This window comes from Cavia porcellus, unplaced genomic scaffold, assembly GCF_034190915.1.
Source record: "Cavia porcellus strain 051 isolate PalLab524CR breed Dunkin Hartley unplaced genomic scaffold, mCavPor4.1 scaffold_16, whole genome shotgun sequence".
In the NCBI taxonomy this organism is placed as follows: domain Eukaryota; kingdom Metazoa; phylum Chordata; class Mammalia; order Rodentia; family Caviidae; genus Cavia; species Cavia porcellus.
The window spans coordinates 32,314,765-32,330,865 of NW_026947499.1; the positions used below are offsets into that span (position 1 = coordinate 32,314,765).

A 16,101-nucleotide genomic window follows, 5' to 3' on the forward strand; every position below is an offset into this window, starting at 1 on the left:
CCTCTGTGTAGATGGAAGAATTTGAGAATGACTTTTTCTCCAGAGGAACAACTTTACTAGGGGAGGCCTGGCATCTAGCAGTAAGGGGGTTGAGCACAAGCAGATGAGGTAGGAGTATGCAGGTTGGGACTCAAGAATTTCTCAGTGAAGAAGCATCTCTGATCTGACCAGAGATAGGGTTTCCTGAGGGTCCAGGGAAACTGAGAAACCACCAGTGGTCTTTAAAACTGCTGTTGGGGGGCCAGGGATTTAGCTCAGTGGCGTAAGTGCCTGCATGGCAAATGCAGAGTCTTGAGTTCCATCCCTAGTACACCCCCCAAATAAAAGAAACTGAGAGCATCTATAGCTCCTAGAGCATCTTGATACAGCTGAACCTGCTCCCTACTGCAGATTTTAGCAGAGCCCACTGTGGCTCCAAGCCAGCAATCCCACATCTAGGAAGAGGAAAGTGGGGTCACAAGTCAGGCTGCCCTGACCTTTGCCCTGATGCTGACGTGCAGTGTCTGGGAGATCGTGGGGCAGGCAGACGGTGGGCTGTCGGTGCTGCGTACCTTCCGGCTGCTGAGGGTGCTGAAGCTGGTGCGCTTCCTGCCGGCCCTAAGGCGGCAGCTCGTGGTCCTCATGAAGACCATGGACAATGTGGCCACTTTCTGCATGCTGCTCATGCTGTTCATCTTCATCTTTAGGTGAGTACCACCCATACAGAAGATGTGGAATTGTGTAGACAGCAAAGTGGTGCCTGTCCTGGATGTGAGCCCTGAGGAGGACCTCCCCACTGGGCCTGAGTGCAGTGTCCACAGAAATAGTCACTGCTTCCTGCTTAGACATAGTCAGGAAGCTCCTACTGTGTACTGAAACTGGGAATTGGGGCTCAGGCTGGCTGTGCTCTGCTGGGGCCCCTAGAAAGATGAGGCAGGGGCTGAGAAAGGGCTAGGCTTCTGGCAAGTTGGGCATTCCAGGCAGGGGGTCTCTGCCCCAAAGGGCTCAACGTGGTATCCAGGTCTTGGCCACTTCCCAGAGCCAGAGTAGCCATCCTGCTTCCAGCCTTAGTCTTCTCACTTGCAAAGTAGAGAACTCAGCTCTGGGTTAGGAGGGAACTCCAGGCACTACGCAGGGGACCCCTCCAGCTCAGCTGCCTGCCCTGCCCTAGTATCCTGGGTATGCACCTCTTTGGCTGCAAGTTCAGCCTGAAGACAGACACAGGGGACACCGTACCTGACAGGAAGAATTTCGACTCCCTGCTGTGGGCCATTGTCACCGTGTTTCAGGTACCACAGGGCTAGAGTCCTGAGCAGTGGGGATAGTGGGAGCAGTGAACCATGTCCCCAGGGAGGTTGTGGGTGTCCTTGGGTCCTGAGCCCCCTCAGTGAGAGGACACCCCCCAGATCCTAACGCAGGAGGACTGGAACGTGGTCCTGTACAACGGCATGGCCTCTACCTCCTCCTGGGCTGCCCTCTACTTTGTGGCCCTGATGACCTTCGGGAACTATGTCCTCTTCAACCTGCTGGTGGCCATCCTGGTGGAGGGCTTTCAGGCAGAGGTGAGGAACACGGAGAAGGATGGGAGCCTGGGCAGGTGGCTGGACCCTCTGCACACCGTGCTGGCCCTGGTGGTAACTGCCATCCTGGTCCAGGCACACATGGTCATCCCACAGGGCCTCACATTCACCTTGTGCTTTATGGATGCAGGGAGATGCCAACAGATCAGACACAGATGAGGACAAGACGTCTACTCGCTTTGAGGAAGATTTTGACAAGCTGAGAGACCTGCAAGCCACAGGTATGTGTGTGTGTAAAGTGGGTGGGACTTACTGGGTGGCACTTGAGGAGCAGTTTCCCATTCCTGAGACCCCAGAGGCTCATGGGACTCCTGCTAGCAGAGATGAAGATGTACTCACTGGCAGTGACACCCAATGGGCATCTGGAAGGCAGGGGCAGCCTACCCCCTCCGCTCATCATGCACACGGCTGCCACACCCATGCCCACTCCCCGGAACTCACCACACCTGGATGCAGCCCATGGCCTCCTGGACTCAAGGCGCAGCAGCAGTGGCTCCATGGACCCTCAGTTGGGAGACCAGAAGTCACTGGTAAGGATTGTCTCCTGCCCATAGCTATATAGCTTCCTCCCTACATAGCTTCTTCCCCTGAAGGAAGTGAGAATCCCACTTCTCCTGTGCATAACAGGAAAGGTGCTGTGCTCTCTAGATAGGCTTGGGCCATTACTCACCCTAGCCACATGTGAGACAAGATAATAGCTGGCCCAGCACAGACACATCAGAGGGCAAAACAGAAAAAGGCCAGCAAAAAACTATGCCAAACAGGGCCTGTAGGACAGGATGACAGTGGTTTGGAGGGCCATGGATCCCACTCATAAGCACAGCAGCTCAAGTGTGTTGAAAATAAATTCTAAGGACACCGACCCCATGGATGCTCCTGGATTTTGCTGCTAAGACCCCCCAAGGAGGATTTTGGGAGGGAAAGGCAAAGGGTGGTTAGCTAGGCAAGCTGAGGGACAGCCAGGGGCAGATACACAGTAGGGAGAGGGAGAGGGGAGGTGCCTGTGACCATGCAAACAACACAGGGAGCCCCTAGGAGCCAAGCCACTGCACATTTTATAACAACCAAAGTCAGGGTCCCCAAAAGGTGAGAAGAGACAGGTTTGTGAAAAGCAAAACTTGGCTCCTGCTGGACCCAGGAGTCCAGGATGGTCATAACAGAAGGTCTAAACAGAAACGCTCAGGAAAGAGCCCTGGGTGGATCTGACTTTACTCCTTGAGACAATAGCCAGATTTCTTCCCTGCATGTGTAGAGATAACTGATAAGAAACTGGGCAGCAACCAGCTCTTGCTAGATTCACTCATATCACCCACTGAGCAAGTGCCCAGCATTGTCAGGTGTCTTTTGAAGGTGCAACCTAGACATTGTGTCCTGTAGTGTACTTGCTAGGTGATGGCTATGTACAACGAGTACTCTGTAAACAACCAGCTATGGCTGCTGGCAGGGACCTGTGGGAAAGGGCTTTCTAGCCTCGAAGTGGTTGTCTGGGGAGTCCCAGACCTATAGCTATCCTGTTCACATACTCTTACCCTTTAGGCCAGCCTGCGCAGCTCACCCTGTACCCATTGGGGCCCCAACAGCGCCTGGAGCAGCCGGCGCTCAAGCTGGAACAGCCTGGGCCGTGCACCCAGCCTTAAGCGCCGCAGCCAGTGTGGGGAGCGTGAGTCACTGCTATCTGGTGAGGGCAAGGGCAGCACAGATGATGAGGCCGAGGACAGCAGGCTGGGCATGGTGACCCGCCCACTGAGGCGTGCTGAATCGTTGGACCACCACAGCACTCTGGACCTGCAGTCCCCACGGCTGGCCACTGTCTTGCCTGCCAAGCTCCATGACTGCCCTGGGCAATCAGTGGCCCTGCCCAACGAGTTCTTCCTACGCATTGACAGCCATAGGGAGGAGGCAGCTGACTTCGATGATGATGTGGAGGACGTGAGTGTATGGGTAGTATGGGCCTGACTCCTCTTACCTTGGGACTGGTTCCCCACAGCACAGCCTGGGGCACCATTGATGGGATTTGAAGGAGCAAGAGTGGATTGGGCAGGGAGAGAGTCCAGCATCAGCTGTCATGACCTATGTATCCTACCCTGGGGTCAACCAGGTAGTGGGGGTACCTAAAGGTAGCCAGGTAGTGGTAGGAGAGGCCCGTGGGAACATCCCTGCAGCCTTGTGAACATCCAGCATGGCTCCACATCACCTGGTCGAGAAGGACAAGGCTCATGAAGTAGAGATGGTGAGGATGTGGGTGGAGTGCCCTGAGAAGGAGATGCAGACTCTGAGGACCTCTCTTCCCCCAGAGCTGCTGCTTCCGCCTACACAAGGTGCTGGAGCCCTATACGCCCCAGTGGTGTCGCAATCGAGAGTCCTGGGCCCTATACCTCTTCTCCCCACAGAACAGGTGAGGCATGCCCCCCCACTAGCCTACCTTCACCCTGCCTCCCATGTTTAGCCACAGAGGCCTTGTGAGGCAGCAGCTCGGCAAGGGCTGTCCAGGGACTCCACCTAGGTGTGCTGACTCAGTCATTTCCCCAGGCTGCGCGCCTTCTGCCAGAAGGTCATTGCACACAAGATGTTTGACCATGTGGTCCTCCTCTTCATCTTCCTCAACTGCATCACCATAGCCCTGGAGAGGCCGGACATCGACCCCAACAGCACTGTGAGTTTCTGGGACAGCTGGCCAGGTGGGGAGCAGGTGGTACTGGTGCAGCCTTCCTATCAGCTTCTCCCTACAGGAGCGAGCCTTCCTCAGCGTTTCCAACTACATCTTCACAGCTATCTTCGTGGCCGAGATGATGGTGAAGGTACCAGAGTATCCCTGTTGCCTTCTCTTTTGAGGTTCCCCATCTTGCCCTATGGCCCCTGGCTATATAGACCCTGGACCCTTCTTTGCAGGTGGTGGCCCTGGGTCTGTTGTGGGGAGAGCGTGCCTACCTGCAGAGCAGCTGGAATGTGCTGGATGGGCTGCTGGTCCTGGTGTCCCTGGTTGATATCATAGTGGCCATGGCCTCAGCTGGTGGTGCTAAGATTTTAGGCATCTTGCGTGTGTTGCGCCTGCTTCGGACCCTGCGTCCTCTGAGGTGGGTGGAGCAAAGAGGAACACCGTAGGATCCAGAGAGAACCTGCAGGGCAGTCCTTCTCTGCTACCCATTCAGTTACACCTTGAGGTCATTGCACTTGCCATATTTCTTCTTGAGTGGGACCAACAGCACATCCTCTGTTGGCTCCAGGGTCATCAGCAGGGCTCCAGGCCTCAAACTGGTGGTGGAGACTCTCATATCATCTCTCAGGCCCATCGGGAACATTGTCCTCATTTGCTGTGCCTTCTTCATCATCTTTGGCATCCTGGGCGTGCAGGTGGGCATGATCAGCAGGACTGGGAGAGCTAGCTGGATCTGGCTCAGCCCATGGGTAAGGAAGGGCAGGATGCCTCAGCCTGGGACCTGGGTGACAGCCTTGTTCTCCCAGCTTTTCAAGGGGAAATTCTACTTCTGTGAGGGCGCTGACACCAGGAATATCTCCACCAAGGCCGAGTGCCGGGCTGCCCACTACCGCTGGGTGCGGCGCAAATACAACTTTGATAACCTGGGCCAGGTAGGTAGGGCAGTCATGGGGGGCAGGCAGGTGGTGGTGATGGTGGGGCTTTTGGACCAGGTGGTGACCTCAGTCCTACCAGTGATGTCTGTCCATCCCACAGGCATTGATGTCCCTATTCGTGCTGTCATCTAAGGATGGCTGGGTGAACATCATGTATGATGGGCTGGATGCTGTGGGCATTGACCAACAGGTACGTGGCTGGGGCCCATCATGGTTGACCTTGAACAAAGGCCCAGAGTCTCTGGCTTTGAGATGGGTTACCTCGGAGAGCATCCTCAGAGGCTATATCTAGCCTGAACACTTGGGTGAGGTTCTCTGTGAGCCAGGCCTGGAGGAGGTCCCAGACAGGCAAATAAGCAGGCCAGTGGCCAGATACCTACCACTTTTAATGCTACAGCCTGTGCAGAACCATAACCCCTGGATGCTGCTGTACTTCATCTCCTTCCTGCTCATCGTCAGCTTCTTTGTGCTCAACATGTTCGTGGGTGTCGTGGTAGAGAACTTCCACAAGTGCCGGCAGCATCAGGAGGCTGAGGAGGCTCGGAGACGGGAGGAGAAGCGACTGCGGAGGATGGAGAAGAAGCGCAGGAGTAAGGCGCCTGGGGTGGCAGTGGCGGGTCGGTACCTATGTGCCGGGCCTGAAGTACCTCCTTGAATGGCTCTGCACAGGCACCTTGCATGGGCCAGCCTCACAGAGGGGCTAGCAGGAGGGACAGCAGGGGCCTAAGAGGTAGGCGGGGCATCTCAAGATGCCTCCTGCCTGCCAAGTTTGGTCTGTCCATATCATCTGTGGAGCTAGAGCAGGCTGTGGCTCAGGGGCAGGGGGCTTCCCGCACAGGCCTGAGAGTCCCCTCTGCCTCTCACTGTGGCCACTCAGACATCTCCTTGTCTTTCCAGGCACCTTCCCCAGCCCAGGTACCTGCTGCCTGCATGCCCCGCACACAGGCTCAGCCCGCTTCTGCCAGCCACCGCACGGGGAGGGGCGTGCCACCAGGGGCGCTGGGGTCCACCACAGGGTGGGCACAGTGCTGGGGTGACGGGCACCAGTTGGGGTGGTGGGAGGAATGGCTGAGGCTGTTGGTGTCCTTACTGCTGACTTCGCTCCTGTGTGACCCTCTGCAGCCTGCATGTATGCATGCTCAGGGGAAAAGGGTGGGGACAGGGAAGAATCACCTTCCTGCTGGCTGTGGCTGCTTTGTCTTCTTGCATTGGCCACCAGCTCCTACGGCTGCCCAAGCTGAGCCAAGCTCTAGTGATGCATGCTGGACCGAGGAGCATGAGGGTCCGGGGTGGTGGGTCATTTCCCATTGGCACTGGCTCTCCCTGGTCCTGGGCCTTCAGCCCCTGAGTGCCTGGTTCTGTCTCTTGCCCTAGGGATGGGCAGCCCACATCATCCTCTGCAGGCCTCCCTAGTGGATACTGGGAGCTACCACAGGCAGTGTCTAGTGCAGAAAAACCTAGAGGAGGGGTACACAGTGTCCCAGGAAAGCTCCTGTTTTACTGTCCTGTTGTGACATCAGCTTTGGATGGGCTGGGAGTTGTGGCTCATACACTCATCTCTGTTGAAGTGGGTTCTGCAGGGCCCAGATGAATAAGAAGGCCACCCTGCCTTGTCTCACAGATCTGGGATACAGCATAGACACAGGCCAAGCCCTCCTGCTGTCCATCACAGGCCCCAGGAGGGTAGAGTCTGGGTGGGGATTAGGGGGATATAGGGAGGCTACAGAAGCTTCTGTAATCCTCTTGGGGCCATGTAGACTGTTGGTCTGGGAACTTGACCTGCCTCAGGCACCAGGCATTTTCTGGCCCATAGCCTCACAGGGAACTTACTCTTGGCTAGAGTGAGATCCCATCCTAAAAGACCCCCCTCCTTCAGCTTCACGTGCTGCTGGGCTCCAATCAGGTCCTCCCTGAGCCACCCCGCCCTTGGCCTCCTAGGAGGAATTGGAGACTTCCTGGTGCCATCAGAGCACTGACCCACCCTCTCCCTGCAGAGGCTCAGCGCCGACCCTACTACGCCGACTACTCTCATACACGTCGCTCCATCCACACACTGTGCACCAGCCACTACCTGGACCTCTTCATCACCTTTATCATCGGCCTGAATGTCATCACTATGTCCATGGAGCACTACAACCAGCCCAAGGTGCTGGCAGCCAGGGAGGGGCACTGGAGGGCTGTGGCAACATAGGGGCCCCACTGAGCCCCCATGCTGCGACGGGGGGGTGTGGAGGCACAGTTGGTCTTTTGTAAACGGGGTGGAAACTGCAGTGACCTCCAGCCTAGGGGATCGGGGAGGGATTCTACCCCAGCCTGCACGTCTTACCTCTGGGAACACTGGCTCTGATGTCCAGAGTAAGCTTGGGGTTGCCACAAACCATTTCAGTTTGCTAAATCTGCATCTCCATCCTTCAGTAAGTGTATGTCCTTACCTAGATGAAGGCTGAGGCTGTGGAAGAGCAGAGTTTTTTATTGGGAATATGCTTACCCTTTAAAAAAAAAAAAAAAAAAAAAACACTTTGTGCGAAGCTGGGGGATAGTAGGTCTCCTAGAGTCCTTTCCCAGACTGGAGACACCAGGAGCCTGGGTTCTTCCTGTTCTTGAGGGTTCCCTCTGCAGCCATTAGCCACAGGATGACACTTCCAAGGCCCTGCACCAGCTCCAGATAGTAAGTGCTTAGTGGCAGACCTTGCAAGGCCCACTAGTCAGCAGGGCAGGAGTCTGAAGTGGCCAAGCAGCTGCTGGACTGTGGACCTGGCAGGTACCTTTTCCCAGTTTCACTGCAGCATGGGCTGTGTGTTCCCAGCTGGAGACTGGGACCTGGCTGCCAGCACCCAGGGAGACAGCTGCCAACTAGGCCACTGCTGTGTGACTACAGGAGACCATATGGGGAGGTGACAGGCATGAGGGAAGGGTAGCCTGGCTGAGGCCCTGCCACCAACCTTCCCCTCTGCCCTTAGTCGCTGGATGAAGCCCTCAAATACTGCAACTACGTGTTCACCATCGTCTTTGTCTTTGAGGCTGCGTTAAAGCTGGTGGCCTTTGGGTTCCGGAGGTTCTTCAAGGACAGGTATGGGTGGGCCCCCTGGCAATCAGAGACTCCTGTTCTACCTCCAAGATGGGTTCTGGGGTGGGGCCTAAGGTAATAGTCACGTTGAGGTGTGCTTTTCACTGGCCAGGTGGAACCAGCTGGACCTGGCCATTGTCCTGTTGTCTATCATGGGCATTGCCCTGGAGGAGATCGAGATGAACGCAGCACTTCCCATCAACCCCACCATCATCCGTATCATGCGTGTGCTTCGCATTGCCCGTGGTAAGTGACCTCTGTGCCTGTCACCTCAGGAACCTGTAGGCCAGTGATCACAAACCTTTTAGAGCTTTCAGTGATAACAAGTATCCCACTGTGGCATGCATGCTATAGATTTGCTGCCACTCCCCTAGGCTTTTGGTTGAATCCAGTGGTGGCCTTGAGTCTCAGGCCCAGCAGGACAGATGGGAGATAGACCAGAGAATTTTGCCATCCTCATCTGTGTCTAAGACCTCTGTAGTCTGGAGCTGGGTTGTAGGGGAGGTCCTAGCTACAGTCCAGGTAGGAAGAGAGGATGTGTCCCTGAACAATCAGGGATCAGCCAGGCCTACTAACACTCAGCTCCTGGCCCTAGTGCTGAAGCTACTCAAGATGGCCACGGGCATGCGGGCCCTGCTGGACACCGTGGTGCAAGCCCTGCCCCAGGTAGGTTTGGACCCAGGTACTGCTCAAGGGTGGGTACTACATACGTGTCCTCAAGGATAAGGCCATGGGAAGGGCCTAGCTCATGTTTCTGACTCCTTCCCTTGTGAGCCTGGTCCCACAGCCAACATCATGGTCCATGTGTTCTTCAGCAGAGCTGGAAGAGGTAGATAGGCCATTGACTTGGCTCCAGCCTTTGGGCAAGAACAGTGACCATGATCTGCCCCAGCTTCTGGAGGCAAGGGGCTGCAGAAAGGGGTCAAGGCAGGGGCTGAGGCAGGCTTCCTGTAATAGGGCAGAGGACTGCAGCCTTGCATTTCTGGGGCTCGCGTCCTCATTGTTTGTTTCCTTGGCCCCACCATGGTCTTTCCTGGCCTCAAGTGAAAGACTCTTACTGTGGAGCTTAGTCCCTAAGCAGCCACTTGCCACTGCCCAACCTGCAGTTCATCTACCCTGTCATTTTGCACTCTGCTCTTCAGCTGACAGTCCCCAGCTACCTCTCCAACAGCTGACTTATCACCCACCTCCTTTCTAGCAGCCTGTCCACTGGCACTGGTTTATCTATGCACTCACCCACTGGCCCTCAGTTCCTATCCACATGCGTGCTCCTTAGCAATATGTGGAGTTTCTCCTGAGTGACACTCTCAAGTGCTTCTCAGAGTTTCACTGAGTTCAGATATCCATGAGATGGGAGCAGGGAGAACTGGGGCTAGGTTGCTTTGGGGGCAGCAGGCAGGGCCCCTAGATGATCTTCCTGTCCACTGATCACTGGTGAGGGTCTGTATTCTGAGGTCAAGATGGAGTCGGCTCACACAGGATGGGCCAGGGAATAGCACACTCCAGGCCTGGGAAGTAGCACCTGCTGGACAGAGGTAGAGTGGCTGTGGGGGCAGTGTCTCAGAGGCAGGATGAGGAGGGGCCAGTAGAAAATGACGAAGGCCACAGGTTGGCTGGGACTGGCCACTGGATGCTGGGCAAGGACAGGGAGCTCCAAGGGCCACAAGAGGCTGCAAAGCCTGGGTGGGGTCTGAGCCCATCTCTGGCCCTCTCCTAGCCTCCCTGAGCAGTGGGTGCTGGGCCTGTGCCGAGGGCTGGATGGCGGCCAGGCTGACCCCTTTCTGCTTCTTTTTCATGTAGGTAGGGAACCTTGGCCTTCTTTTCATGCTCCTGTTTTTTATCTATGCTGCCCTGGGAGTGGAGCTGTTCGGGAGGCTTGGTGAGTGTAGCACACAGACATGGAACTGGGGATGTGTGACTGTTGTGCTCAGTGATGAGCACCCAGACCTGTACCCTGGACAGCTCAGCACCCTGGCTCAGACCTGGCCAACCCACCAGCCTCTGGAGGTGCCCCCCACCTATCCAACCTTGTCAAACTTCCTGGAGTCCATTGCTTGCAGCAGGCATGCACAGGCTGCCACATGCAAGGAGGTGCACAGACCAGTGACACAGACATGCCTGCACACAGAGCCATGCCTCTGATGGGCAGGGAAGGCTACACTCAGGGCAGACAAGGTTGTACTTGGAAACATTCGCTCACACTCATGACACACATGCTCACTTAGTTATACACGGTCACACATGCATGCCTCATCCTGACCCCTACATTGTCCTCAGGAGACAGGTGCCAAAAATGTGTATTTTTTAATTTTTACTATTCATGTATTTATTTTTTACAGTACTGGGGGATTGAACCCAGAGGTTTTGCACTGAGCTGCATTCCTAGCTTTTTTTCTTTTTTGTGAGGCAGTGTTTCACTAAGTCACTGAGTTGCTGAGGCGGGACTCAAACTTGCAGTCCTTCTGCCTCAGCCTTCAAAGTGGCCCACAGACTTGCATTACCGTACCCTGCTCTACGTCCTTTTACATTGTCACCAGAGACACTTCTCATTCTGGGATGGGTTAGGTGGGGACCTCCACAGGTAGCCCAATCCCTGTTCACTCTTTTCCAGCTCCCAGGTCATCGTGGGGCCTATGGGCCCCAGATGGTAGGTAGCCACACTAGCTATCAGCCTGGGGTTTGTCTACCTAAAAGAGCTTGGTCCAGGCACAGATGTTTCAACTCCTTCCCAGGACTCTAGGTTCCCCCAGCTGAGTTTGATGACTCACGGACCAGGCCCCACAGCCAGGGCGCCCTGTCACTGCACAGAAGCCAAAAGCATACTGACCATCCACAGCTGTGAGCCAAGAGTCCAGGCCTGTGCAGGAGGGTGAAGCATAGGCAGTGCTGTCAGCTGAGAATGACTTAGGGCAGAGTGCCTGAAAATCTACTTCCCCATCCCCACCCCACAGAGTGCAGCGAGGACAACCCCTGTGAGGGCCTGAGCCGGCACGCCACCTTCTCCAACTTCGGCATGGCCTTCCTCACACTCTTCCGCGTGTCCACTGGTGACAACTGGAATGGGATCATGAAGGTACCAGTGGGACCTGCAGGGGTGGGCGCCTGCTGATGAGGACAGCCAAAGTGTAATCCTGCTGCCTGCTGGCCCAGGACACACTGCGTGAGTGCACCCGTGAGGACAAGCACTGCCTCAGCTACCTGCCAGCACTCTCGCCCATCTACTTTGTCACCTTTGTGCTGGTGGCCCAGTTTGTGCTTGTCAATGTTGTGGTGGCTGTGCTCATGAAACACCTGGAGGAAAGCAACAAGGAGGCCCGTGAAGATGCCGAGATGGATGCAGAGGTTGAGTTACAGCTGGCACAGGAGGCCCCAGCACATCCCCTGCCCAGGGCACCGGTGAGTCCAGCAAGGAAGAGGGGCTAGGGTATAGTATAGGAGTGGCCTTAGGCTGATGAGCATGGCTTCTTTATCCCCAGAACAGCCCAGGCTGTGGGCCAGATACCCCAAACCCGGTCATACGGAAGGTGTCCGTGTCCAGGATGCTGTCACTGCCCAGTGACAGCTACATGTTCCGGCCGGTGGCACCTGCTACAGCTCCCCATCCCCTGCAAGAAGTGGAGATGGAGACCTACTCAAGTGCCCCTTCAGGTATGAGCCCTGGATGGGTGTGGAGTGCAGGACCAGGCAAGGGGGAGAATGGGAGCCAGGAAAAGAGTGGACCAGGGAGAGATGGGGACTGGGTGGGGCGGCATACAGGGACTGAGCAAAACAGTGGATGGGAGTTGGGCTGGGCAGGCTACACTGGGCAGGGTCGGGTGGTGGGAGACAGGGTGGTGGGAGAGAGGGTAGTAGCCACTCAATTCAGATGTATCTCTGCCCCAGGCACAGCCACCTCTGCTCACTCTCCACCCCTGGAGCCCTGTGCCTCCCTCCAAGTTCCACCAGCGATGTCCTCCCCAGCCAAGGGCAGTGATCCCCAGTGTGCTCCACCCCCTCAGGGTGCACCCCGCTCCCCCAGCCTTGGCCGGCTGCTGTGCAGACAGGTAGGGGAGCTCTTGCCCCTCGGGCCTGGGAACTCTGCGCCTTTTCTTCTGTCCATTTGGAGGAGGCACAAGCCTGGGCTGTGTCCTGGGGACTCGGGGTTTCTTGGCTGTTACTTGCTGGTCTCAGAGCATTGTGGGCAGTCTACTATGCAGCTCAGGGAGTGACAGCAAACCTGGTCGCAAGGACCTGAGCCCCTGTCTATTTTAGGTGCCAGCCTCTTTTGGTGCCTGCCATGTAGCAGGCATAGTCTTGTCCCCTGGGCCTCACAAATGGGGCCCCTATCTCTGGCCTTCCAGATCCCAGGTGGGAAGGGGTCCCTGGCCCTGACTGCTGGCTGGGGTCCTTCCTCATTGTAATTCTGGGCTCTTGCAGGAGGCTTTGCATACCGAGTCTCTGGAAGGGCAGGTTGACAACCCTGAAAACAGCGGCCCGGACTCCACGGGGCCTGTAGAGAAGACCCCAGTGAGGCAGGCATCCCTGGGGGCCTCCCTGAAGTCCCCTCCCCGCTCCCCATGGCCTGCCAGTGTTCACACCCGCAAGCACACTTTTGGACAGCGCTGTATCTCCAGCCGGCTCCTGGCCTCAGGTGGAGATGAGGCTGAAGCTGCAGATCCAGCAGATGAGGAAGTCAGGCACATCACCAGCTCCGCCCACCCATGGCCTGCTACTGAGCCCCATAGCCCTGAGGCCTCCCCCATGGCCTCCCCTGCAGCCCGAGGGGTAGGCAGCAGGCGGGACCTGCACAGGCTCTGCAGTCTGGATGCCCAGGGCTTCCTGGACATGCCAGGTCGGGCAGACACACAGAGGTGGCCCTCGGTGGAGCTGAGTGGTGGTGATGGCCATCTGGAGCCTGAGGAAGTAAAGACCCGGGTTCCTGAGCTCGAACCAGCCCTGGGAGCACGCAGAAAGAAGAAGATGAGTCCCCCCTGCATCTCTGTGGAACCCCCAGCAGAGGATGAGGGCTCTACACGGCCCCCAGTGGCAGAGGGCAGCAGCACACTTCGGCGCAGAACCCCATCCTGTGAGGCAGCGCCCCACAAGGACTGCCTGGAGCCCATGGAAGGAACTGGAGGAGACCCTGCTGCCAAGGGCGATCGGTGGGGCCAGGGCCCCTGCCGGGCAGAGCACCTGACTGTCCCCAGCTTTGCCTTTGAGCCGCTGAACATGGGGGGCCCTAGTGAGATCCCTTTCTTGGACAGCAGTCAGAGTATAACCCCAGAACCCAGAGTTTCCTCCTCAGGGGCTACCGTGCCTCTGGATCCCCATGAAACAGAGCTTTCTGTATCCACTGTGGACCCTCCAGAGAGGGGGCGGGGATTGTACCTTATGGTTCCCCAGACCTCCATGAAGAAACTGGGCTCCCCTCCAGCCACCCCTGCCCCAGGTGACACTGCAGAAGAGCCCATGTAGTTCGGGCTCATAGCACCTGGCTTTGGCATGGGGTTAGGGACACCCTATAGGGCATTGGCCTCAGATAGGCCGAGAGTGGACCCTAGCTCAGGCCCCATGGTGGGTTAGAAGGGCCAGAAGGACAGCCCAGGAGAGGCAAGTGGATGCATCCTGTGCACCATGTTGTGGGAGTCATGGCCCAAGACCTCAGTCCGTCCTCTGGGTCAGTTCAGGTCTGAGTTTTACTGCTGCCACCATCTGATGTAGGGTCTATCAGCAGGCCTGTGATGAGATACTGTACCTGTGGGAAAGGGTACCACAGCACTGTCCCCACACTCCACTGTTATACGGAGCACACTTGAGCCTGGGGCCCTCAACAGTAGGCTCAGTCCCCAAGACCACCGTGGCCAGTGTCACCTCTGCTCACAGTCTTGAGTTCTCCATATATCACCCTCCACACTTCCCCCTCCCATGCTATCTTTGTGTCAGCTCGGGGGTTCCAGGCACATCCTGTGACTCTGGGAAGGCCACCTCACCAGGGTGTTGTGACCTGTGCAATAAGATGCCCCGGCCCCATTCTAATGGCACCTCCTATCTATCCATACTTGTGGCCTGGAGATTGAGTTGACATCCCTCCTGTTCTGTTCTGTTCTGTTCTGTTTTGTTCTGTTGTTCTGTTCTGTTCTGTTCTTCTGTTCTATACTGTCCTGTTCCCTTTGTCTTATAAATTCAGGTTACATGTTGCAATAATCTGATGCAGAAAACTCAGCTTCTTAAGAAAAAGGAGGGAAGGGGCAAAGCAGAATAAATACTAACTTATTTAAGAAATGCACTTTGGTTACACCTCAGAGTCAAGCGTCCGAGGTTGGACAAAAATGGGAGCTGAGCCCAGCCGGGTACAACTAGTACTTGGCCACAAGGATGCCCAAGACCAGCAGCAGGAGGCCAAGCAGAAAGAGGGCTCTAGGTGGGGAAGCCTCCACCCCCATGCTGGCGTGTGGTAATAGATCCAGTTTGAATGTGCAAGGGTGCGAGTGTAGACCCCAGGCCTTTGGAGGTAGCCACAGCCTGTTCCCCAGCTGAACACACCAGCTTGCGGCCAGGTCTTCATCCTTCTGGCAGACCACAAACCTCCAGAAGCATTCTGTGGGCACAAAAAAATGGTGAGAACAGGCCACAGAGAAGTCAGAAGACTTCACTGGCTCCCCACTCCCACCCTTACCTGATGGACATCCCCTGAGCCCTGTCCACACAGCATTTCCAGATGAATGGCATTATGTAGGCTGGAATAGTCCCTCTGCAGGTTCACCATGGAGATTTCTGTTCCCACAGGCTGTATGGAAGATACAGAAGCTGTAGGGGAGGTACAGGCTCTTGGGGTGGGGCTGCTGCTGTACTGCTGAGAGTAAGGCTGGGCCATTTCCCTCAGGTACAGACCTTGTGCCATGGTTACCAGTGCTATACTGGTTATGAGTCCTTAGTCTTGGTGGGAACAAATGTGTAGTGGGCTCTAAATGGAGCAACCATGGGGGATGGTGGTGGTCTTTCCCGAGGTGTCACTTGCTTTTTTCCATTCCCTCAGGGTGATGGAAGGGTCCCTTACCCCTCATATTGGTAGCTCCTGCCTGTCACTCAGCACTACATTCTAGAGTGGAAATGAGCCAAGGTCCACTGAGGCAGGCAAGTAGAACCTGTCTGGAGGGGGTCATCACCACTGACTGGCCAGTTGTAAGGCAAGAATCAACACCAGCCACCCAGAGCCTACCTTGGCTAGGCTCCAACTGTCCCTCATCCACTGAGGCCTGAGCCTGTGCTGCAGGACTGTGATGGTACCTTGGGGGATCCCTGCTCCTCCTGACAGGGAGGTCTCAAGCATAATGGAGACCAGTGACATTCTTGAGCCTGAGGGGCTGGTCGGGGCAGATTTCAGATTTTGGCAGTGTGTGTGTTGGGGGGAGAGCTGCCTGGCCTGGGAGGTATGCAAAGGTGCACAGAAGCAGTCTTGTGCCAGTTGGGCCAAGGCCAGCACCAAGCAGTCTAGCAGACAAATGTCTCTCAGCTCTGTAGCTGCACACTTCAGTATCAAGTGGGTAGATGGTAATGTAGTGCACCCTCTTTACTAAAGGGGAAGCTAAAGACCAGTTTCCCTTGCAGTGATGAACATCCACGGGGTGCTCCACATATATCACCCTTGAGAGGCAGAGGCTGGCCTGCCATGACCACACACTAGCTGGGGCTGTATGGTCCTCTGCATCTGAAACCTGGGGCTGGCCACACCCTGAGCAAGGGAGGGTGGTCCTCAGAGCCTGCTTCCCGCCCATGCTCTTTCTCCAGGAAGTCTCCCTCACCACCCCGCCCATCTTGGGGATCTTCTGTGTGTTGGGAGCACTCCAGAAGGAGATTCCCTAGAAGTAAGGAGCATCCTGGCTCCTTGGCCTTTTGATTTCTAAT

General features: G+C 56.2%; 1 protein-coding gene across 5 annotated transcripts in view; it reads left to right on the forward strand.

Annotated features, from left to right (window-relative positions):
- Cacna1h (calcium voltage-gated channel subunit alpha1 H) overlaps positions 1–14,482 on the forward strand; it is a 58,402-nt gene extending 43,920 nt beyond the window's left edge. The window contains exons 12-36 of one of the 5 annotated variants that reach the window (XM_063226255.1): positions 501–686; positions 1,151–1,268; positions 1,386–1,541; positions 1,690–1,780; positions 1,878–2,089; positions 3,096–3,488; positions 3,854–3,954; positions 4,089–4,212; positions 4,289–4,357; positions 4,449–4,633; positions 4,784–4,910; positions 5,022–5,147; positions 5,251–5,340; positions 5,548–5,740; positions 6,048–6,065; positions 7,145–7,296; positions 8,111–8,220; positions 8,330–8,463; positions 8,813–8,883; positions 10,018–10,096; positions 11,169–11,290; positions 11,368–11,613; positions 11,694–11,865; positions 12,100–12,260; positions 12,634–14,482. In XM_063226255.1, coding sequence (XP_063082325.1) covers positions 501–686; positions 1,151–1,268; positions 1,386–1,541; positions 1,690–1,780; positions 1,878–2,089; positions 3,096–3,488; positions 3,854–3,954; positions 4,089–4,212; positions 4,289–4,357; positions 4,449–4,633; positions 4,784–4,910; positions 5,022–5,147; positions 5,251–5,340; positions 5,548–5,740; positions 6,048–6,065; positions 7,145–7,296; positions 8,111–8,220; positions 8,330–8,463; positions 8,813–8,883; positions 10,018–10,096; positions 11,169–11,290; positions 11,368–11,613; positions 11,694–11,865; positions 12,100–12,260; positions 12,634–13,671 — 4,474 coding nt within the window. In that variant the 3' untranslated portion in view covers positions 13,672–14,482. Of the gene's footprint in view, positions 1–500; positions 687–1,150; positions 1,269–1,385; positions 1,542–1,689; positions 1,781–1,877; positions 2,090–3,095; positions 3,489–3,853; positions 3,955–4,088; positions 4,213–4,288; positions 4,358–4,448; positions 4,634–4,783; positions 4,911–5,021; positions 5,148–5,250; positions 5,341–5,547; positions 5,741–6,047; positions 6,066–7,144; positions 7,297–8,110; positions 8,221–8,329; positions 8,464–8,812; positions 8,884–10,017; positions 10,097–11,168; positions 11,291–11,367; positions 11,614–11,693; positions 11,866–12,099; positions 12,261–12,633 lie in introns of those variants that run through there. The other 4 variants (XM_063226256.1, XM_063226257.1, XM_063226258.1 and 1 more) reach the window with 4 other exon arrangements.
- Positions 14,483–16,101: the final 1,619 nt, after the last annotated feature.